The sequence below is a fragment of the Peromyscus maniculatus genome, chromosome 5 (assembly GCF_049852395.1).
Source record: "Peromyscus maniculatus bairdii isolate BWxNUB_F1_BW_parent chromosome 5, HU_Pman_BW_mat_3.1, whole genome shotgun sequence".
NCBI classification, from domain to species: domain Eukaryota; kingdom Metazoa; phylum Chordata; class Mammalia; order Rodentia; family Cricetidae; genus Peromyscus; species Peromyscus maniculatus.
The window spans coordinates 63,791,818-63,816,932 of NC_134856.1; the positions used below are offsets into that span (position 1 = coordinate 63,791,818).

General features: G+C 37.0%; 1 protein-coding gene and 1 long non-coding RNA gene across 8 annotated transcripts in view; one reads left to right on the forward strand and one right to left on the reverse strand.

Annotated features, from left to right (window-relative positions):
• The window catches only part of LOC107400425 (uncharacterized), a 49,038-nt gene that overhangs the window by 19,894 nt on the left and 4,029 nt on the right, over nt 1-25,115 (reverse strand). For 5 of the 7 annotated variants that reach the window (XR_013051418.1, XM_076572387.1, XM_076572391.1 and 2 more), the window contains exons 4-10: nt 20,635-20,741; nt 19,940-20,077; nt 17,917-17,978; nt 12,242-12,272; nt 9,708-9,777; nt 2,763-2,850; nt 988-1,070 (exon numbers count right to left, since the gene is read on the reverse strand). Coding sequence is in view for 6 of the 7 variants with exons in the window: in XM_076572387.1 (XP_076428502.1) it covers nt 988-1,070; nt 2,763-2,850; nt 9,708-9,777; nt 12,242-12,272; nt 17,917-17,978; nt 19,940-20,077; nt 20,635-20,741 (579 nt within the window). In the remaining variant the exon portion in view is untranslated. The remainder of the gene's footprint in view (nt 1-987; nt 1,071-2,762; nt 2,851-9,707; nt 9,778-12,241; nt 12,273-17,916; nt 17,979-19,939; nt 20,078-20,634; nt 20,742-25,115) is intronic. The other 2 variants (XM_076572388.1, XM_042277906.2) reach the window with 2 other exon arrangements.
• LOC143273359 (uncharacterized) lies at nt 15,682-18,034 on the forward strand. The gene is made up of 2 exons (XR_013051419.1): nt 15,682-16,524; nt 17,847-18,034. It is a non-coding gene; the product is annotated as an uncharacterized LOC143273359 (long non-coding RNA).

Below are 25,115 nucleotides of genomic sequence, written 5' to 3' on the forward strand. Positions count from 1 at the left end.
CTTTACACCAAAATGCACCCATCTGACCCAAAACAGTTGCTTTTTACTTGTTTTGTGTCTTATCACCTCAACATAGGCTTCTATCTGAGTCAGTTCTTAATTTCTCAGCATATAGTAGATATTCACTATAAAGATTTATGCAAGCTTAAAATGTTAAAAATATCTTCAGAATGTCCTCATACTACACTAAGTATGTTACTGTATGTTGTGTCTCTAAAAAGATCATGGAAAAGGGAAAGCCATAGTGTCTTGAATCTATGTGAATTCTCTACATTAACTCAATTCCTAATATATATATATATATATATATATATATATATATATATATATATAGAGAGAGAGAGAGAGAGAGAGAGAGAGAGAGAGAGAGACTGGACTAGAATTAGGAAATGAGTGATTTTCTTCGTTGAAATGAGCAAAATATTTTTAGTTGTTCCTTCAAAATTAGGGCTCCATTGTGGAAGCAAACATTCTTTTAATAAGCAATTTAATTAATTAATTAATTAATATAATTAGTTGATTATATGACCATATTATCTCCTCAAATGAGGACCCTGAAATAATCCAACGACCATAAAGAAAAAAATTGCTCCTTAATGTGACTGAGTGTAATTATTATACCACAAATTTAGTTTCTGCAGAAAGAATCACCTTTATGAAATGAATTCAATTCTGAAATCATTAATTTTATATCACCTACTATTTCAAATGGACAGACATGAGACTCTTCAGTTATATAAAGAGCTTAGCATGAAACACAGATAATAACCACATATTATTTACTGAACAACAAAAGAAAATGATTAACTCTGTGACTAGATTCTAAGAATACCATGTGATTTGCAATAGATAAGTCTTTCATTTTAATATTAAATTATCATCTATTGACTGCATACAGTAGCCTGGAATGTAGTTTACTTTCGCCTGTGGCAATATCATTAAACCAAATAGTGTTATGCAAAAAATTTTGTTTAAACAGTTACATACCAATTTTTGATAGCCTTCATTCTTATTATAAACATTGTCATTTTCCAGCTCTAAATCCGGTATTGTTTCTAATTCTAGTTCTTCTGACAAATCCACACAGTTTATCAAAAAATATAAAAAAGCAGTTAGATAAATAATGCTCTCTGACAATAGATTGAAATAAATTAGAATTTAGAAATTTTTTTACTGAAATGTTTCAATTAAATATACTCTATAGATGAATATTTAGATCCTTATGTAAATGTTCTAATTATAGAAATATCAGTATATCACTTGTATGGACACTCCATGTTGCCAAGTTCAAGATATAAAAATATTTTACCAATTCATCAGAAATTAATAAACCTCACATAAATGACCAAGCATTCTAAAATCTGCATTTTAAGGTGTCATAGAATTGAACATATTCATTGTGTACTCGCATGTATGCATACACACACACACACACACACACACACACGCGCGCGCGCGCGCGCGCGCGCGCGCGCGCGGCACTGGACAAGAATTGGGTAATAAATAATTGGTTTTCTTTATTGAAATGAGCAAAATATTTTTAGTTATAAGACTGTGTTGCTGAAGATGGCACACACTTCAGACCCAGGATTTAGAGGATTTGATCTGGAACTGACTTGAAAATCTGCTCTCATAGTACTGTGCAAAGTGTCAGGGAAGATAAGCCATCAAAGGTCCCACAAGCAGAAAAAGGTACCCAAGATATTCCCAATGATGTGGTAGCAGTACTTTTATTTTTGGAGTAACCAACAGCTGTCTTATTGGTCTTAAGGCCAATTCAACAAGCAATTCATGCCTGGTACTGTAAACCTAGTTAACTACCCATAACTGGAGAAATCATCAATCCTAGGGGTCATCTACTTACTATCATTTTCATATATCAATATAGTTGCTGTTTTCTAAATATGATTCTTATAGTCACAGTTATATTGACAGATAAATATAGCTCTTATTTCTCATCAAAGAAGCCCCTTTATGCAGCAGATAGAGGTATTACTAAGATCTCCAATTTGTCAAACTGCAAGGAGTGACCATAAGGTGCCCAGCCCCCATTTATACAGCTCTAAATCTAAGGCTCAGAGAAAATAGCTAAAGTAAGTGCTTATAAATTGTCAAATCAGAGGTCCAGTGCTTTTGCTGCTACATGGCATCTTCTATGCATGATTTGGATGTTGCTACCATGAAATTCAAGAGTTTGCTTTCTTAAAGAACACATGCAGGAAATCTCATAAGGCAAAAAGATGAAGAGCTGTAGGCAACCAGGTGCTGACAGAAGACAAATTAGTTGTTTTTTCCAGAGATGAACTCTGTAATAGGTTATGGAATTCCAGTAGTTAGTCCTAAAGACATGTACATATAAGCAGCACTAAACACACACACACACACACACACACACACACACACATACATACACACACACACAAATGTGTCTGTAAAAACAGTATAGACACAGAAGTCAGAAATTTGAGATGTAGTTGAGGCACAGGAAGGTTTGGAGGAATGATGGGAAGGATGAAGATGATCTAAATACAGTACACAGGTATGAAATTCTCAAAAACATACACATACACACACACACAGAGGCAACTCTTTTACTGACATTCCTATTTCAGCTTTTAGTGAAAGTTGTTCTGGTCTAGCATTGCTATTTCACTTCTGTTTTAATTATTATGAATTTCATGAGTTCTTTTATTTGGCTAGGTACCTGTGATCATATTTTAAGCAAACCTCTGTCAAACGATCTCACAAGTTAAGTGTATTACCTTCTTGTGTTTCTAGATTTTCATATTGTTCGGAAGCTATTGGTAAGTCATCTGCATCATTTTCTGGAATATTCTCAGGAATACCATACTAAATTGATAACAATAATAAGATATCATAATGAGAACAAAGCTGAATTTCCTATTTTAAATTCAGTTAAACTTAAAAATAAGAGAATAATTAAACATCAGTGTATTTTCAGTTGGGCATGGTGGCACATGCCTTTAATCCCAGCACTCAGGAGGAAGAGGAAGGCAGATCTTTGTGAGGCCAGCCTGGTCTACATAGTGAGTTCCAGGCCAGCTAAGACTGTTACACAGATAAAAACCTGACCCAAACACCCTCACCCCCCCAAAAAAATAATATATTTTCATAGAAAACCCTTTTCATGCTCTTGAGATCAATTCATCTGTTCTCCTCATGCAGTCACATATTGCTAAAAAACAAGCCTGGAAGTGGAATTAAAAAATGCTCACCTGCAGAATTCACCAAGGAACTAAGCTCATGATACAAAACTTAATTCCTCATCAAAACTGAAATATAGTCTAAAAAGCACATATTGTATGTGATAATCCTATTCTTGCTGTACAAAAGCATTTGATTTTTAAAAAACAATTCTATTGAGAAAATCAGTTTAGTACTAAAATAAGACACTTGGCTTGGCAAGGGAATTCAGACTATGCCATGTGGAGAAAAATTAAAATATTTTAGAATCAGCTTTGTTTAGAAAAAAGGATGTACAAAGCATAAATACTATTGTGAAAAATTTAAAGATAGAGAAAATAGTTTCACAGAGTTAAAAACACAGTAAGTTAATCTTTCATGTTTACATAAAGTATGCAAATATTCAATGAAATATGAAGCACAGTGAAGAAAGGATGTCATTAGAACAGAAAGCATTAATATGAAGGGAAGCATCAGAACATTCGAAGGGAAGCATCAGAACATTCATTTGATGTCTAATGTTCTAGGTACTTACTTATTCTTGGCAATAGTAGAGGAGATGTCCTTGTGCACTTACACACTCAGCATTTTTAATGTACCAGGGTAAAGTAGGAAAAACAATTTAAAATTCACATAGACCCCTACTTTCTAAATAGCATAGCAATAATAGTTGTCACTTCATATTTAAGTCACATGAACTGGGTAGCCTTAATTCAGAAAGCCTCTATGATGTAACAGCAATGTCATTATTCCAGTTGAAGATTTGTAAGTCTTAAACTACTATTGAAATACATGTCAATCTGGCCCCAGCATTCATAAAATATATGAAGAAAAGAGTAAAAGAGTAAAAAAAAAAAAAAGGCTAATTGACTGTATCTTGAATTCCAAGTTTAAAGAATTTATGTATAGATTTTAACAAGAAGACTAGAAGGACTGGGTGCATGGCTGAATGGCAGAGAACTTGCCTTAAGTCTAGAGTTGACTTACTAATTGAAAAACCAAAAAGGAAAACTACAAAACTCTAACCACAAGTGATCTAGGGTGCCAGGAGACAGGAAGCCGAACTTCCTGGATGTCAGAGTAAGGCTGGAGATTTAAATGTACACAGAAATAACCATGTAGACATTCTGGAAAATTTGAAGTGTTATATATGATGCAAAGAATTTGAGTTGACTTGGGGGAGGGTAGAAAAGGAGGTAGGGAAAGGGAACAGGAAGAGAGGAAGGAGGGGAAACTGTGGTTGGTATGTAAAATAAATTTTAAGAATTGAAAAATAAAAAAAATATTTTGAGTGCAAAAATAAGATGAAATCAAAGTTTTGCTGTTGTCATTGGTTTCTAAGGGCCTCAATCTAGAACTGGCTATAATTGGGGCAAAGCATATATTTCTCAATTACATGAAGAGCTTTTTCTTCCCTTTTTTATTTAAAAACTTTACATGAAAAATATCTTTTGATCACGTTTTTCCCTCCCCACTGCCTCCTAGACCTTCTCCATCTCCCTTACCCACCCAAGTTTATAATCTTTCTCTCTCAAATCTCCCCAAACCCATACAAAATGAAGATACAAACAAACAACCAGTAATATAAAAAAGCCCCAACCCAACACACACACACACACACACACACACACGCACGCACGCACGCACGCACGCACACAGGTACGCACACAATCCCACAGAATTTGCTTTACGTTGATCAATTATTCCTGCCATAGGGTCTGCCCTGGGATGTCACTGATATACCCAGTGATACTCCAAGCAGAGAACTGATTTTCCTTTTACCAGCAGGTATCAATTTCAAATAGTATCCTGGTTAGGGATAGCCTGTGTCTGGAGTCAAAGTTTTCTCCAGTCCTGCTTGGCCCCGTGGTCCCACAGCTACTTACAAAATAATCATACAGAGACTTACATTATTTACAAACTATATGGCCTATGGCAGGCTTCTTGCTAGCTAGCTTTTATGTCTTAAATTAACCCATTTCTATTAATCTATGTTTTACCATGTGTTCTGTGGCTTACTGGTCTGCTGGCATGTTGTTCCTTGGGTGGTAGGCTGGCATCTCCCCAGACTCTGCCTTTCTTTTTCCTGTCTCTCTCCTTGGATTTCCTGCCTGCCTCTAAGTTGCCTTGCCATAGGCCAATGCAGCTTTATTTATTAACCAATCAGAGCAACATATATTCACAGCATACTGAAAGACATCCCACAGCACTTTCCCTTTTCTGTCTAATCAAAAAAGGAAGGTTGCAATCTCTTTCTAAAAAAGAAAAGGGGATAGTATGGATATGATAGGATAAAAAGGTAGATTACTGAATCTACTTTTAAAGAGCAACAACTTGTTTAAAATGTTTTACATTGCTATAGATTTTAGCTTGATACAAATTTAAAGTTAATTTTGGTATACTATTTCTACTCTTGTTTAAAGTATTTAATGCAGCTCATTTAAAATTGTAATATATAATTAATAAATACAGATTAATAGTCATCTAGGATAATCAAACTTAGAGTCATGTTAGATAAGTTTTTTTTGATATACAAAAATATATTTCAATTAGGTAGGTAATCTTCAAACACTTCAAAGACTTAACAGAATATGACATTTAAAATGTTTTAAAAACTTAAGACTTTCTGGACAGTGAGACACATCTGCTCCTGGAAGCACCAATTACTTCAAAGAGGATGATGGGCATCAAAGAAACTCATTATAGAATTTGCTTTCTTTATGGCAAAAGTTAGCCACTGGGAAAAAAATGCTCTTGCCTAGACTGTTTGAAAGTATGTAATATAGACTGTACATGCAGAATCCATGGGAAGATGACCACTGAACTTTACAATTTGAGATGATCCTTCAGGTTCCTGCTTCTCAGAAGAAACGGCCAGACATTCAACAGAACACTGGAAGAAGTGATTGATGAACTTCGCCAGAATGGGCGGAACAATTCTTCAAATTTCCTGCTTCATTGAAAAGTCTGCCAGAGATTCTATACCTATGGGCTGAAGATGGATGCCCCAGTATTGCAGAGGAACTTTGGGTGACGTTCTAGGCAGCCAGATGTCTCTGTCATTCTAGACTTTTGGAAGTTGCTTACAATGCACTTCCTGTTTACTTAGGTAATATTATATCCTTCTTGGGTCTTTGATGGAGTTGAAGACTAGATAGTTATAGTTTTCTTTAGTTGTAATAAAAGATAAATTAGATATAGAATTTTAGACTCACCAAGATAAGATAGATAATTATTTTCGCTAATTTTGTCAAATGCAATTGGATTGGCTATACTGTAATTCTTACTTAACTGTTTTTGTTTTACTATATTAAGCTTAAAACCTTCCTTTTTGATTAGACAGAAAGGGGGAAGTGCTGTGGTATGTCTTTCTGTATGCTGTGAATATATGTTGCCCTGATTGGTTGATAAATAAGGCTGCATTGGCCTATGGCAAGGCAGCTTAGAGGCAGGCAGGAAATCCAAGGAGAGAGACAGGAAAAAGAAAGGCAGAGTCTGGGGAGATGCCAGCCTGCCACACAAGGAACAACATGCCAGCAGACCAGTAAGCCACAGAACACATGGTAAAACATAGATCAATAGAATTGGGTCAATTTAAGATATAAAGGCTAGTTAATAAGAAGCCTACCATAGGTATAGGCCATACAGTTTGTAAATAATATAAGCCTCTATGTGTTTATGTGTGTCCGAGTGGCTGCGGAACACTGTTTCCTTGGACTTATCCATAACCACTGGCTCTTAAAATCATTCTGCCTCCTCTTTTACATAGACCTTGAACTTTAGGGGGAAGATTTGATGAAGACATCCCATTTGTGATGGACTGCTCCAAAGTATCTAACTCTCTGCATATTGTCCAGGTGCTGATTCCCATATATTGCAAGAAGAAACTTCTCTGATTGGACAAGGCACTGATCTATGGGTATAGCAATATGTCTTTAGGACTCTTCCCCGCCCCCCCCCCATATTCCTTGAACGGTTTAGTCACATGTTCTTGGACCTTTTAGCAGTGTCAAGTATGTATTCCATCTCATCTAGTGCCTATATCGAATCAAAAGTGGTTGGTTATTTGTGCTACCATGGGACCAATATATGTTGTAGGCAGGTCATTGTTGTAGGTCACCGCACTTGTAGCTGGTGATATTGATCGTCACATTTCTCTTTTGGCAGCATGAAGTATACCACCCATCCAGCACTATGAATATTAGTCAACAGGAGTAAAGCTTCAGGACTGGCACCAGCCCAACTCCTCTATGTTTGATGACATATATAAGTGTTGTCTTCAGCAAGAGGACCTTCCTATTAGGTTGTGGAGTGTGACCAGTAGCCTTGGCCATAGCCTATGGTGTTGAAGAATTCTGTGTCACCACAGTATCCTCAACAAATGGTTCAGATCAAACTAGATGGCTGTGTGTAGAAGAATTAAATAGATCCCTATCTATCATCCTGCAAACATCTCAACTCCAAATGAATCAAGGACCTCAGCTTAAGACCAGGAACCCTGACTCTGATAGAAGAAAAAGTCCAAAATAGTATTGAATTCCTTGTCACAGGCAAGGGATTTTTGAACCAGATATCAATAGTACAGGCATTAAGACCAACAGTTAATAAATGGGACCTCATGAAGTTGAGAAGCCTATGCAAAGCAAAGGACAGCATCATTTAAACCAAGTGGTAGCATGCAGAATGGAGTAGGCTTTTGCCAATTATACATCTGATAGAGGATTAGCATCTAAAACATACAAAGAACTAAAACTGTGTGGTGATATTTTATCTGTGTACCCCAATAAAGTTTATCAGAGGATCAGAGGGAAAAGCCAGCCACTATAGTAAACATAGAAGTCAGGCAATGGTAGCGCATGCCTTTAATCCTATCACTCGGAAGGCAGAGATCTGTCTGGATCTCTGTGAATTCAAGGCCACAGTGGGAACAGAGCCAGGCATGGTGGTATATACCTTTAATCCCAGCATTAACCATAAAGGTCTGGAGGTCTGTACAGACAGAAGTAACAGAACTGGGCAGGAAGAGGAAGTGAAGTAGCTGGGCGGAGAGAAAAAATGAGATGGCAGAACAGAAAGGCATATAGGTGTGAGTATACAGGAAGCAGGTCTGTTTGGAGACTGAGGTATTGGTGAGGTAAGGTCAGCTGTGGCTTTTCCTGTTCCTCTGATCTCTCAATTCTTCACCTCATTATCTGGCCCTCGGGTTTTTATTAATAAGACTGTTTAGCAATTCATCTTACAAAACTGAATGTCAAGAAAACAAATAACCCATTTAAAAAATTGGGTGCAGAACTAAGCAGAGAGTTTTCAAAAGATGAAACAAATGATTGAGAAACACTTCAAGAAATGCTCAATGTGCTGGGCGGTGGTGGCGCACGCCTTTAATCCCAGCACTCGGGAGGCAGAGCCAGGTGGATCTCTGTGAGTTCGAGGTCAGCCTGGACTACCAAGTGAGTTCCAGGAAAGGCGCAAAGCTACACAGAGAAACCCTGTCTCGAAAAAAACAAACAAACAAACAAAAAGAAAAAAAAAGAAAGAAAGAAATGCTCAATATCCTTAGTTATCAGGGAAATGTAAATCAAAGCCACTTTGAATTTTTATTTTACCTAAGTCAAAATGGTCAAGACAATAAAACAAATGAGAGCGCATGCTGGTGAGGATGTGGGGAAAAGGGGACACTTATTCAGGGCTGAAGGAAGTACAAATTTGTACAACTACATGAAGAGCCTTAAAAATATTCATTTTGTATCTCATTATACATTCTTTGCTGGGCAAGATGGAACTCATTATAACCAGGCTGGCCTTGAACTCATGGAGAGTTCCACCTGCCTCTGTTTCCCAAGTTTTGGGATTAAGAGTGTGTGCCATGATGCCTGGCTTCAACATATTATTAGAATAAAGTAATTCAAATCTATTATTATACTAATTTTATGAGAAAGATTTTGAATTTCTAAGTTTTTATGACTTTAAATAATATTTTTCTAAATAGAGTAATAAGACATAAAAAGTTCTTTTAAAAACTTACATCATAAGTAAAAGACTTTTAAAAACTAATTCTAAATTCTATACTCTAGGATACATTGTTTTGAAATGTAAGCTATTGGTTAGATACCTTGATTAACATAAATAATAGGCTAGTCTATATATTTAGAGAAGCATGAAAATTATGAAAGTCATACTATTCGGAATAAAAAAAACATATGAGGTTTACTTATCCAAATAATCCTGAATTTCAAATTTCCTCTGTAGTAAAACTATAACTTCCCTGTGATTACTTATTTTTTTTACCTCATTTTTGGCTTTCATGACATTAAAATAATTACCATGTTTTAGTATTTTCTCAGTAAAGACATTAAAATTGTCATAATTTAATAAAAAAGTTTTTTATCTAGTCAACTGTCTAACTAAAATTATGACATTTTGACAACTGCCATATTTTAACAGTTCAAACACCACAAAGAACAAATTCAGCCCAGGAATTTTCTCAAAAAGGCTCTGATTACCTGAGTTTCAAAATTAGCTTCTCCAGTCCTTGAACACACAGAAATCAACGACTCCGACTTGAAGTCATATCTTTCAAGCAAAGACACACAACAGAACAGGTGAGTAGTAGTCTATAAAATATTCTGAAGGTTTAGTTATTTGAATAGCAAATGGTTTTTCTTTTTATTGTTATTAAATGTTTGGTTTATAAAATTATTTCAGTTGTTACTCTCTGCTTCCACTTTTCCCAATCTCTGCACTTGCTAATTCATACATAGTTCCACATTAAATACTACCAGTCAATAATTTGGTGGAACCTGAAAATCATTTGTCTTGAAAATTGTCTGTCCTGATGATTGCACTCAAATTACTATCAATTGTTCACATAAACTTTCAACATAAATTTAAGTAAAATGATAGACTCAAAGAAGGTAGAAGGATATAGTGTCTCTATTCTATTCTCTATTCATAAAACACCAAACTGTATAAATGGTAGCCTTCATTCTTCAGAATGAAAAAAAAAGACATTGAAAGGAAACCATCACATTCATTCATCCAAATAGCTAATAAAGTAATAAAAAAAAACCTTTTAAAATGCTTGAATACTAAATTTATAAATGAATATATAAATGTGTAATTACTGTTAGGAATGCTCTTCTCAGGGAGGGTCAAACATTACAATGTAAATTACTCAGTTATGCTTCTTAATTGGCTCAGGCTTATTCAACCACCACCAAACACTTAAAAACCTTCATGTGCCCAGTCGATGTCAGAGACTTCTGGAAAAGCAGATCCCTTGTGCTTTTGCCTCTGTTTCCCTCTACATTCTCTAGGTGTCTTCCTTCTATAGGATACCACTCCTTGCTCCCTCTTCTGCAGTCTTCAGTGATGCTCTCCAGTCTTTAAATATCCATCCCAGCAAGGTGAAGATTCCTGAAAGTATGGGCTCAAAGAACCTGAGTAGCAGCTAGCTCCCTGCTTCAGGCAAATAAGGTAAATGGAGGGTGAGCAATACCAGCCCCAAGCCTGTACATGTTACTACTTTCTATGAAGATGTTGTGCATTTGAATCTGAAAAGGATAGATATGACTTGGGAAAAGATACACAAGAAAGGAAGCAGTTGCCCTGGGTCACAGACAAATTTCATTGTTCCTTCCGATTCTTGGTACTGAACATTCACTAGCCTATCCTCTGTGACACATTTCTGTTTTCTATAAAGACTTCACTGTGACTCAAGTAATTTCAACAGAATCCTGGAATTTGTCATTTCTTACAATTAACCACAAAAGGCAACATATTTTACAAATTACTTTCAGCCCTATTTTAACATCTAGTTATAGAAGATCAATATCCTGTGTCCTTACAAATAGCTTTACTGTCTTTCATTGTAAGCCCAAACTCTTAGTCCTGTTGACCATCTTGGTGCTCCTTTAAGATTGCCCTTCCCCTGTTAAAGCCATTCTAATCTTCTACCACTGGGCTCACTTGGTGATGTCTTTCTTGTTCTCTTCCACTTGGGACACTTGACTCACTGCCCTATTCTCCTACTGAAGCACTCAACACTGGTGAGCAGGGAAGATACCCAGTCCTCTAGTTAACGAACATGTGCATGCAAATTGGGCCTTTTATATTTTCATCTCCACAGAACACTGTCTTTTAGCTTTGGGTGTTTCATCAGAACCACCATTACCTAGGATGTTGAATCCAGTTTGCTGTGCCTGGGATATTTTTTTTTTTAAACTCAAAATTTTTAGAATTTGAGATTCATGAGTTAAAAACAAGAAGCGATATTTGGCTAACAAAAATTCTAAACTACATGTAAAGAAACTTGAAGAAAAGTAAACTGTACATTAAAAATTCAAGAAGCCTGATGTCATAGGGAAACAAAAACTTGATAAAAAAAAAAGAAAGAAATCCTTCCTTTACTTGGGAAGTTTGAAGAGAAAACAAAACTGGGAATAAATTAATAATGCTCTTTAAATAGTTGCTAAATATGATACACATATCATGGTGTATGTGCACATGCAGTACAATTCTAATAAAATAAATCCAAGACTTCTCTCATCTTGTTCATTTCAAACCTATGACACTGTGCACACAGTTAAGTGAGGTTTTTCCCTCCCATTTTTTATGGTAGTCTGATGTATCAATGTGCTGAGTAACAGCAACTGCCAAAAGACTCAGATAAACTATTGAGCTATAGCTAGGTTTCTCAGGAAAACTCTAACCTAGAGGTGGCACATAACAAAAACTGGCTTTCTATATGGGACCATCTCAGTGTAGTTAGAGGAGCAAGGAAATGCACAGGCTGACCTTTAATTCATGAATTGGCCACTTGGAATTAATCAAACTCTTTAGGTGACAGTTGCTAAACTAGTAAGACACTTAATTACAATGATATAAATGCTTAAAAACATATGATTATACTAATACATAAAGTACATTAAGTGAATCACATGGAATACAGTCAAGAATACATCCAGTAGACACTAGCTTCTTTCCCCTGGTTCAAATTATAACTTAACATTCATTCTTAAACACTCCAAAATCCTACCCTGATTGAGAGATGTCTCCGAGCTGATTTCCTGTGATTGAAGCAATAGTAAGACATATTTCAGTAGATGATATTACTCTACAAAAAGTATAATACTTATACTTGAAGAAGCTTCTAGGGTAAATAATAACTCTGCTATTGGCAAATGATCAAGAATCTTCACTTTCTTTGAATTTATTGAATAAAAGAATGAAAGAAATTATCAGCATTTGATACCTAAAAGTAAGTGACCATGTACAGTGACCATAATCTCGAATGAATTATCAGACTGATGGAAGAGTACCATTGCCAGAATTGGTACTGACCATAACTAACCAGCAAAGAGAGTAGTTTGTCTTAAATGATGACACTAGGATCTATTTGAAGACAGAATATCACACACACACACACACACACACACACACACACACACACACACACACACACACCCCAAACCTTCTCCAAGTATACAACTGCATTTGTTCAGGTAAGGATGAAACAACCTATTAGAGAGAACCTGAGTCAATAAGCATTGTACCTTTTAATCCCCCATAAGATGATGGAAACCATTCAGGACAATGTTTCTCATAAAGACTTGTAAGGAATCAGGAAAGAGGAAAGGCAAAATCAATGCTCCTCACCTCCCTGATCGCCTCTGGGGTTAGATGGTCATGAGCTCTTTCATATATGGCTGTAATTCTCATTCTTACTTATGATGTAATAAGGTAGAAACTCAATTGCTATTGTTGCTACCTTTGGAAATAACCATGGGTGAGTTCACCTCCTTCAGTACACATCCACTCTGCACGCTGCTCATATGCAAAAGTTTAAAAGTATTCACTTGGAAGACAAGGTTAGAGAAAATTGCTATGGAAGATGGATTGTTATGAAATTATAGGTGCATACCTAGGTATGTGCATACATTTCACTTAATAAATCACTAAAGTTCTTTCTATTGGGTTAGAAAAGTAGTTTTCCTTTTATATAAAACACAAAAGACAATGCACAGTGATATCCTATTGGCATTACTCTTGAGAAAGTATCTTCCCGGTGCTGGCTGATTTTCTGTGCCAACTTGATACAAGCTAGAGTCATTAGAGAGAAAGGAGCCTCAGTTGAGGAAAAGCCTCTATGAGATCCAGCTATAAAGCATTTTCTCACCTAGTGATCAATGGGGAAGGACCCAGCCCATTGTGAGTGTGGCCACTCTTGTACTGGTGGTCCTGTTTTCTTTAACAAAGCAGCCTGAGCAAGCCATGTGAAGCAAGCCAGTAAGCAGCTCCCCTCCATGTCCTCTGCATCAGCTCCAGCTGACGGACTATGATCTGGAAGTGTAAGCCATCAAACCCTTTCCTCCCCAACTTGCTTCTTGGTCATGGTGTTTCATCACAGCAATAGAAACTTTAACTAAGACAGTAACCTTTGTTGGGTAAGTCTCCTCTATTTCCCATCCCACTCCCTGCTTCTTCTATCTCCAAACCCACATGCCTTGTTTTAGATCTGCAGGAGGCATGACATCTATGTTTCCTAGTTATCTTTGCTGGGGAAGTTGCTTCTCAACTTTCTCTGCAAACTCATAAGTCTATTCTAGAACTGAGGCTGTGAACCCTCTGTTTGTGAGTCACCTTTGCTGGGTAAGTCACTTCTTCCCCTTCCCATATCCAACCGTTTCCCATTGGGACCATCTGCATACCCAAAGGTCTAGCTCAAGATCAATGTCTAAAATAAAGATAGAATTTGAAAATTTCAATATCCAATTATAAAGCACAGAGGAAAGCCTTACCAATATAAGAAATCAGACAAAAAGATAGAATATCAGGAAAGGAAGATAAAGGAGACGATCTAGACAAAATGAACAAATAATATGAAAAAATAAAAAGCACAGCAAAGGCCTATACAGGAATCAAATCTTTGAATTATAGGCATAGATGGGGGAGAATAATTCTAGGTCAATAGCATAGACCAGATTTTTAACAAGATCACAGGAGAAAACTTTACTCAAGTAAGGAAAGATGCACACATAAAGATATAAGAAGCAATCAGAACCCCAACTAGACAAGACCTGAAAAGAAACACCACAAAGCACATGGTAGTGATATAGTATACTAAATATGCAGGAAAGGGAAAATATTGAAACTTGCAAGAGAAGGAAACACATAAGTCACTTAGAAATGAAAAATCATCAGAATAACAGCTGATTTCTGAGTGTGGAGCAATACACTTCACATACTAGAAGACTGTGCATGTCAACCAATACTCCTGTGTCCAGCAAATCTGTCTGCATAGTTGAAAGAGAAAGTCTTTACATAAAACAATCTAAAATATGATATCAAGCAAAAACTCTAAGCAGAATACTGAATGAAATACTTTTAACTGAAGAGAAGAATAAATGTAACTAGAGACTTTCAGAATGAAAACAAAGCTATAATTCAATGAAATACAAAAAACAGCTAACAACACAAAATAGCCAAAAAAAAAAAAGACTGCAATCTACACACAACTTTCAATAACAATTCCAAATAGTAGTCACCTCAACACTCCAAGCAAAGGCTACCTATATGGATTAGGAAACAAAATTCAACAATCTATTGCCTAAAAAAAATCATCTTAATATGGTGATATTTTATTTGTACTAAAATGCTACTTGTATGTTAATAAATAAAGTTGCCCGGGGGTCAGAACTATTAGCAAGCCATAGGAAAGCAGGGCAGTGGTGGCATATGCTTGTAATCCCAGCACTTAGTAGGCAGAGCTAGGTAAGTCTCTGTGTGTTCAGGGATACAGCCAGCATTGGAGACACACACCTTTAATCTCAATACCAACCATAGAAGACCTGGAGGTCTATACAGACAGGCCGTGACGAGGCGGTCATGTGGTTGGGTTTACAACCAATGAGAAGGCAGAAAAGAAACTCTATATAAAGACTTTAACACAGGAAGTAGCTCTGGTTTGAGAGGTAGGACCACCGCAGGAGGAAGGGTAAAGTTTTAGCTCTTAGCTCTGACCTCTTGGCTTTCTTCTTTGCATTGGTTCTGTGTTTCCTATTTAATAAGACGGTTGGTTACATCTACATCTTAATTTTAATTTTAGGCACTATCTTACAATGAAAAGATGGAAAAAGTATTCTAAGCAAATAGAATCAGGAAGAAAACAGGTATTGCCATCCTAATATCTGACTAAATAGATTTCAAACTAAAATGAATCAGAAGAGACAAAGAAAGGCACTTCATACTACTCAAAGTATTAATTAATCAAGAAAATATTACACTACTTCACATATATGCACCAAACTCTGGTGCATCTAACTTCATAAGAGTAAACTTGATAGAATTAAAGGCACAGATGAACATAAACCCAATAAAAGGAGGTGATTTCAAAACCACAATGTTCCTAATAGGTAGGTCATATGGCCAAAAAAACAAAAAAGAGCCACAGAATTAAATGTCATTAAATATACCTAACAGATATTTATATTATTCCACCTAAATGCCCAAGAAGATACATTCTACTCAGAAGCACGCAGAAGCTCCCCTAAAGTAGAGTGTATGCTGGTACACAAAGAAAACCTTAAGAAATACAGAAAGTTGAAATAATGCCATGTATCCTATCTGACTATTGTATAATAAAACTTAAAATTGAAGGCAAATAAAACTGTAGTATGCATATAAACTCATGGAGATTAAACAACTCTTTATTGAGTGGATCAAAGAGGAAATCAAGAAAGAAAAACAATCCTCAACTGAATGAAAATAGAAACACAACACAACAAAACTTCTGTGACAGTTCTAAGAGGGCAGTTCATAGACCTAAGTGCCTACATTGAAAAGGCACGATGAAAAATAAATGACTTAATGATGCCATTCAAGAATTTGGAAAAACAGCTACCAAACCTCAAGCAGTAGATGGCAAGAAATAATAAATAAAAGTTAAAGCAGAGATGAATGAACTAGAAATAAAGAAACACTGTAGAGAATCAATGAATACAGAGAATCTAAGAGATGATTTTAAAGACAAACATGATCAACAGATCCTCTCATCTCATCATCTCTTTATAGCAAACAGAGACCATCACCACAATCTACAAGAAGACACAAAGCAGAGATCAACAGAAATCATGGAGTTCCATCCTAATGGATTCATCTACATCACAACTCCAGCATCTATGGCTCAGGGAACATCACAGAAGAGGCAGTTAGAAAGATTAAGAGTCTGGAAGTCTGCTGTGAAACAATCTCTCATAGAAATGGTTGTGTAAACAAGATCTGAACAAAGGCAATCTCAAAAGACATGCTAACAAAGAAGAGGTGAGGGGCTTTCAGAGGATCATTTTCCTGGGTAAGGAACTGTAGGAAACTAATGACTGCTAAGACAGGGAGAGTTAGTATCGCTCAGGGATGAGCCCCCTAATTGGTTGTCCAATGAAACTGTAGTCAGTACTGAAACCATATAAACACAACAATAAAACTGAACTCAGTAGGTTGTAGTTATACATACATACATAAACATGCATGTGCGTGCATGCCAGTTTTTTAACAATAATTATAAGGGGAAAAGAGACTATCAATTTGAGACTGGGGAGGACATGGAAGAAGCTGGAGTGTGGAGATGCTGGAGGGAAGAAAGGGAAAAGGGAAAGCGACCTAATTATACTTTGATTAAAATGTATAAAAATGAAAAAAATCATTTAAATTATATACTTAGGAAAGGAAATCAGAAAATGAGTAAATATTGGGTTTTGTTCTACTGATACAAATCATGCTTTCAGTGACATCTCTAAAAAAGCAATCATGGTCACTTATTGCAATGCGTTCATTATTAATGTGAAGTAAAAGTGCATTTTTCATTATTCATTATTAATATGAAGTAAAAGTGCATTTTTAACAGAAGTATAATATGTAGGGATGGCTGAAAAGAAGTTAAGAGCACTTGTTGCTCTTGGAGAGGACCTGGGTTCAGTTCCCAGAACGTATGTGGTGTTTTACAGTCATCTATAACTCCATCTTCTCATTCCCACAAGCACCAGACGTGCACATGGTATACATACATACATGCAAAGCAAAACACTCACACATAAAACAGAATAAATTAGAAAAATAAGGAATTTTAATACAGTGTAGGGTGATGACTATTAAGGAAATATACAACATGTTAACATTTTCTGAAAGAAAAGCTTATTCAGAACACTAACTGTTCTGGGGGCTAGACAAAGGCAGAAGGCTTGTCATCTCAACATGCTCATTTAAAAATATTTTTAGATCCAAGTATACATTTCTGGTGCAAAACTGATACACTTTAGACAACTTAGTTTTACCTAACTAATTTCTTAAATAATTTTTACTTCAATAGACACTTGGATTTTAAAACTGTTGAGGCGAGGGGCTAGAGAAAGGAAAGGATAGGGGGAAGTGATGTGATTATATTTCAATTAAAATGTATTTAAGAAATTAAAACTCCTCTTTGAGGATGTAGGGTAAGGGGAACCCTCATCCACTGGTGGTGGGAGTGGAAACTTGTACAGCCACTAGGGAACGCAGTGCGGCAGTTCTTCCGGAACCTGAGAATAGATGTACCCTAAAATCCCGCTATACCACTCATGGGCATGTTCCCAAATGATACTCTCTTACAGAAAATCAGAACATTCTTACTCCAATCTTTCTAAGGAAGGACTATGGAGAATGAAACTGAAGAGGACTTACCTACGAAGACACTGTGTTGACTTGAGAATAGTGAGTCCTCATACTCCAAAATTATACTCCTTCTGCCATGTACAGAAATGGTGGTAATAAAGTTATTATTTTAATATTGATAGGAAAACATTGATCAATATATTAAATTCTTGAGTATTAAAAAGTGTCAGAGATTTTGCCAGAACATATTGCTATGCCTTTCAAGTTCATAAGCTCTAAACATTTTCATAGTTTCTCACTGAAGAAGGAAAGGATAAAGGGAAATGTCCAGTCAATGGCAACACAGTTTAAACCATCCAGATTATCTTGACAGGATAGAAGGTACCCTGATAGTAGAAGGATTCCTACATCTCCCTGTTCTGAGACAGTGTTTCTCTTGGGCTCCAAATCTCAGAACTTACTACTTGAGTACACCAGGTTGCTATGAAAATTTCACCACCTAAAAATACGCACAGAGGTAGTAAATCAGTATATAATTTTCTTCTCAATCTTGAACTGGTTAGAATCCCAAATGCAACCCACTGTGCATCTCATCAATGGGCCTATTTTCAAATGCTACAAATCTAAGATATTGTTATTAGTGAAGCAAAGAGTTAGCCTCAGGTAAGAACACTAATGAATGCCAAGACATTGTTTGGTCTATTGCTGTTCTTCCATTACTCAACAATGAAGTACTAAGGTAGCTGAGTTTTGTCATATTGATCCTGAGTCTCTATGCTAATCCTCAACTGACACAGAAGACAGAATCATTTTTCATACATGCATAAGCGTACTAATGAGATGTCATGGGACTTAGCTATTAAATATGGTTAATAGAATTTAGATTCAGAGAATCGTACTCAGTTTCTTCCTTCTGGGGCAAATTTGGAAAATATTCTGATTTCTTGAGGCACAGACTCAAAAGTGTCTTGAGAAATGATCCTCAATATGGAAAAGGCACTTGGTAGACTAATCATGTCCTGTCACCTTCCCTGAGAAAGGTGACAGAGATCTGACACAACCACAGTTTGTGCTACAGAGGATAATGCAAAGGAACCTTTGCATACAGATTACTACAAACATAGAAAAAAAGCATCTCTGGATTATTTCTGCAAATGTTTGGATACATGTAATAACTTAGTATATCCACAAACCCATTTCATGGCAGACAAGAGACTTCTCCAAAGTCTCTTACTGTGATGATCTTCTACGATACTGGAATGCTTCGAATACATGGTCAAATTCAGTTGCCTAGCAATGATTGTAGGGAAATTTTAGAGTCTGGGCTGTCAGAGTACAGTACTATTGTAATGGGAAAATTTTGAATTTACAAACACATGGGCATATGCACTAGCTCTCAAGACTCCATGACCATTATGATAAAGACTCAGATGACAATCAAGAGGTATAGTCTGATAGTCAAAGTTAATCAGCACCAGACTGAAGGACAGGCTTCATCACATCAAATTCCCATGAACAAATGATTGCTAGGTTCATCATGTCTGCCACGTCTATCTGACATCCATAAGAGATTTGACTTCCTAGGACTTAGGGAACTTGTTACATTGCTGGGCACTCAGGGAGTATGATGGACAAAATATTTCCCAGGGGAAAGCAATAGGATTTTCTGTTAAACTACAAACTTTGAGACTCAAAGAAATAATTCAAAAAATAAAACTCTATACCATGCATGACTGTTATACTGGAATGAAATGGAGGATGCTGGGATCTTCAAAGGTAAAGATCTTAAAGCTATAGAAAAAGAGGCTGGGGTGGCACTCAATAGTAGAACATATGCCCAGTACAATCAGGTCCCTGGGTGTGAATCCCACCATCACCATGACATAAATCAGCCCTGAGATAAAAATCTGCTGCACTCATTGCTACTTCTGACTAATCTATCCTTTTGCTTGCTTCATGGCAGATGGACTTGACTAAAATACCTCCATTCCAAAAGTATTTAAATAATGAAGTCTCGCCTGGTGGAAAATACGTTTGTAAATAATTTGTGCCTAAATTCAGGGCTCATTAGTATCTTAATGTGTATACTTACACTTTGCGCTTTCCTGCTGTGGCATACTGCAGTGCGTTCCATCCAAAGATATCCTTTAAGGAGTAATCAATATCTTTCTTCAGTAAAATCTCAACAATATCTTCAGAATCCCATTTAACTGCATACATGAGCGTTGTTCTAGAATGACAGAGACCATTAAATTACTTAAACAGTGAATTTAATATATTTTGCTAATTAAATGTATGGCCTATGTGTGTAGCATTGACCATTTACTAACCATACTTAAGCATCTTGAATGCTCAGAGTTCAGATTTTTAAGTATTATTCAAAGAAAGAAACTTAAAGCAAAGAGTCATCTAACCTATGGTTTAATTTTTATACATTCTAGAAGAAATTAAAATATAAAGCTACTAAGAATTTCATGATGAATCAGTAATTGAATTAATAGTGTTCAATTAGTGTATTTCAAAAACACTAATATGAAATCTATCAGCTAATATAAGATTATATGACAGACAAAATAAGATTCTAAGTAAGAAAAAAACTTTCATTGTCATAGGGAATATGAACCTGACTATATATTGTTCTTTGCTATAATCATTTCATAAAAAGGATGTTTTTATTATAACTGATGTTTTGTTGATATATCTAGTATATTCCCATAATATTTTTTATCTGGGTGATTTTTGCTATTCTAGACCACAAGTAGTGTTTTAAAAAGTTGAACACAGTACCTTCGAAAATCATCACATGCATAAACATTTGCACCATGAGCTATTAAATGTTCTGACATGAGGAGTTTCCTTTCTCGGAGTGCTAGCAGCAGAGGGGTGAATCCATCCTGTAATGATATCAGTGAATGATTCACAATACTGAATATTCCATAACTGGACTGAAAACAATATAGCTAGCCCTTGTGAACATAATGTTTACCATAGACTAGAGACCAGTAGTCTTCTCTCCTCAGCCCACTGTGCCTTCTCATGTTTCCAAAGCTCCAACCCTGCCTACAGCTGTCACAAGGCTTCTAGTCCTCTCCAAAACTCATGAGGAACACTTTTGTCTCATGAACCACTGGTTTCTGTCACAGCATTTATCACAGTATTTTGGAGTCCTGTTACTGTTCCCATCAAATGAACGTTTCCTGAAAGTATCTCAAGAGACTCAAATGAAAACACAGTAGCAAAGGTTTGTCAATCCTTTGTTTACATGGATGAGCTAAATTTTCTTCACTATGCATTTCAAAAGACACGTGGCAGATGCACCATTTCCCAACAGAGGAATTTGATTAAGAAGTATGACACCAATGCAGCCACAAACTCTTTGACTTACAATCTGTCCTGCCTACAAGATGCGCTGGGGCAGTGGTGGCAGAGAACATGTGGGAGTGGCCAACCAATGACAGGTAAAATTTGAGACCCAAGCTATAAGAGGGAGCCCATTTCTGACATGGCCTAGATGACCAGAAACCAGAGGCTGAATAGCTCAGACACCTAGGGTAGACCCAAACACAACTGACCCCCTCTACCCGCCCCCCACACACAATCAATGAAATGATTCCTAATTCTGCGATACTCAGAGATCAGTGCCTAGCCCAGACATCATCAGAGAGGTTATCTTGGCAGCTGATCAGAGAGGATATCAAAACCCACAGCCAAACCTTAGGCAGATAGCCCGTGGTGGAGGTCTCTATTGGGCCCTTCCGCTGGAGCTTGGGGAACCCTACAGAAGAGGGGGAGGAGGAATTATGGGAGACTAGAAGAGTTGAGGATACAGGGAGAGCAAGGCCCAAGGAAATCAATTAAGCAGGGCTCATGGGGGCTCACAGAGACTGAAGCAGCAATCACAGAGCCTGCATGGGTCTGCGCTAGGTCCGGTGCATACATGGTATGGTTGTTGGCTTTGTGTTTTGGGCGGATTTCTGACAGTGGGAGTGGGTGGGTGGGTGTGTGTGACTCTTTTGCATGTTCTTAGAACACTTGCTTCTATTGGGTTGCCTCTCCCAATCTTGATGTGAGGTTTTGTGCCTGGTCTTATTGTATTTTTTGTGCTGTGTTTGGTTGATGTCCTTGAGAGACCTGTTCTTTTCTGGAGACAGACTGGTGGGACAATAGGGTGGTGGCCGGGGTGGCGGCAGTGGTTGGTGGGTGTGGATCTGGTGGAGAGGGCAGGGGAAGGGGGAACTTGGAGGTGTAGAGGGAAAAGAAGTTGTGGTTGGGATGTATTGTATAAAAAGAATAAATAAAAATTAAAAATAAGAATTATGACAAAATTGTGGAATTGTCCAGGATTTGAAAAATGTTTTCTGAAATAATGTTTGGCAAATCTTCTGTGGGGCAAACATTAGCAACAGCAGACATTGTTTAAGAGACACAATCGTCAGAGCCTAGTGATGACATGAAAGTTTCCTGAGGATGCAGGGGAAGCTCTGCCTGATTCTGTGTTGAGGAAACAATGTCATGCTCCTGCTCCAAATAGGTCACTGAGAAAATGGACTCAAAATAAGTGAGAACTCAGAGAAACTTTGATTGCTTACCTTGAAATGGATTCTGTCTTTTTATAAAATGAAAACTGCCTTATAGTTTAGAAAGCCTAAAACATGATTTTTAAAAATGTGTTTAGTTTAAATTGTTTGGTAAGTTCCTACATGAGTACTTACATAATTTCTACCCCATCATTTCTCTAATTCCTCCTGTTTCCCCTCATGCTCTCAAATTCATGACCTTTTCTTTATTACTGTACATATGTGTGTATGTACAACCTACTAATTCCATTTAATGTTGGTAATTTCTCTGTCTCTGTATCTGTCTCTCTCTTTCTCATTCACTGTGTGTGTGTGTTTATGTCTAGACATTGGGGTTATTTTCTCTGAATTTGTCAAATGTTAATGGACTAGACATTGTTGATGTAATCATTGCCTATATATTTGTATATAGTTATTGTACTTATTGTATATAGTTTTCCTATGTTAGTTAAAGCCTCTTTTTATTTTTTTTAAGATTTATTTATTTATTTATTTATTTATTTATTTATTTATTTATTTATTATACATACAGTGTTCTGTCTATATGTGTCCTTGCAGGCCAGAAGAGGGCACCAGATCTCATTATAGATGGTTGTGAGCCACCATGTGTTTGCTGGGAATTGAACTCAGGACCTCTGGAAGAGCAGTCAGTGCTCTTAACCTCTGAGCCATCTCTCCAGCCCGCCTCTTTTTATTTTAGACAAAAAGAGGAAATGCTGTGATATTTGGTTTGTGCTCTAACAAATAAAGCTTGCCTGAAGATCAGAGGGGGGAGCTAGCACTAGTTAACCATAGAGGTCTGGAGGTCTGTACAGACAGGAGACAGGAAGTGATATGGCTAGGAGGAGAGAGGAAGTGATAAGGCAGGGTGGAGACAGAAGCTTGGCCTTTTTTGGTCTAAAGAGTCAGAGAGGTAAGAGGTGGCTGTGACTTCTCCTTTGCTTCTCTGATCTTTCAGCTTTTACCCCCATATCTGACTCCGGGTTTTTATTAATAAGACAATTAAGATCATGCTTCAGTTGTGGCTAGGCTCCCATGGACATTTACTCTCTGAGTTTTGACCAGTAGTGGATTTCTGTTATACTCTCTACCTGCTGAATTCAATCAGCTTTGTGTCTAAGTTCACATTACTGAGTGGCTGTAGTATACTAAAGGTAGTGCATACAGATCCGTGTAACTGAGTGTTTAGTGTAATTCCATCAAGAGAATGAAGGGTGTTGCAGGAGGATCATGGCTTCTAGGTTAGTTTGAGTTAAATATTGAAATCCTGCTTAGTCTGGGCTAAATAGTGAGATTCTACTTAAGAACCTAAATACTCAAAGTCTATCATGGTTTTAGGATTATCATTATCAGTGAGATTAAAACCATATATTGTAGTATATATACAGTTATGCCACAAGGGGAGAAAAGGCTTTCCCCAAACCCATAACTAATGAAATAACCAGTGCCAGGCAAGGGGACCCTTTTCTGGAGTTATTGGGACTCCCAGAGATTTCCCAAACAATATAAGCTATTACCCCTGCTCTTGGTTGCCTCCTATCACTTGAATGTAGATCTTGTTGCTCAAGACACCTCCTATTTTAGACAAAGGACTGAAAGGAGTCAAGCTGGAACTAACCCAAGGATTCTAGATTCTTCTTCAAGGACTAGCTCTCATACAAAGTGAGAGGATGCTATGAGAGCTGACCAGGGAGTAAACTAATCTTCAGACATCCTGAATTTATATCAAAAGCACTAAGAAATAAGAGTAGTAGACTCAAACACTTGTATAGGCAAAGCAGGTGAAGTGAGGAGATGCTGCTGTGGTTTGTGAGTAAATAAAACACACTTGGATGGTAGATGGCGGAAGTGCCCCCTGCAGGAAACTGTTCAGTCTAGTGGCCTCAATGGAGATAGGATTTGATTTCTTTGGTTTTTTTTTTGTTTTGTTTTGTTTTGTTTTTTTGTTTTTTTGGTTTTTTGAGACAGGGTTTCTCTGTGTAGCTTTGCGCCTTTCCTGGAGCTCACTTGGTAGCCCAGGCTGGCCTCGAACTCACAGAGATCCGCCTGGCTCTGCCTCCCGAGTGCTGGGATTAAAGGCGTGCGCCACCAACGCCCGGCTAAGGATTTGATTTCTTAAGATCAGGAGAAAGTCAGGTTTTTTTTTTTTTTTTAATTTTCCTGGAGACTGGGTGTGCACTGGATTTGTGGAGGGTATATATATTTGTGGAGACAGACTTCACTGTCTCCCTAGCCCTTTATTTATTAAAATTTTAACCTTTGCTTCATGCACACATGTCCATCGGTATGTGTGCAACACCAACATTGGTAGTGCAATCTACCATATTGTAACAGACTCTCAAATGTAGTAAAGTCATTGTGGTGGTGATTTTTAACTACCAACAACACCAACTTAGAGTGACCTAGAAAGAGGGTTTTAGTTGAGGGATTGTCTACATCAGTTTGACAAATGGATGTGGCTGTGGGAAATTATCTTGATGGTTAATTGATGAGGTGGACCCAATCCATTGTGCTTGGCACCATAGCCCAGTGTGGGAATAGAACTGTGTAAGATTTTGGAGGGCTAGATAAGTATTAAGCAAACAGGCAGCATGGATTCATTAATTTCTAGCCTTCTTGAGGCTACATAAGACATGAATAGCTGTCTTAAGATCCTGCCTCTGTGATTTTTCCAATAATATACAGTAATCT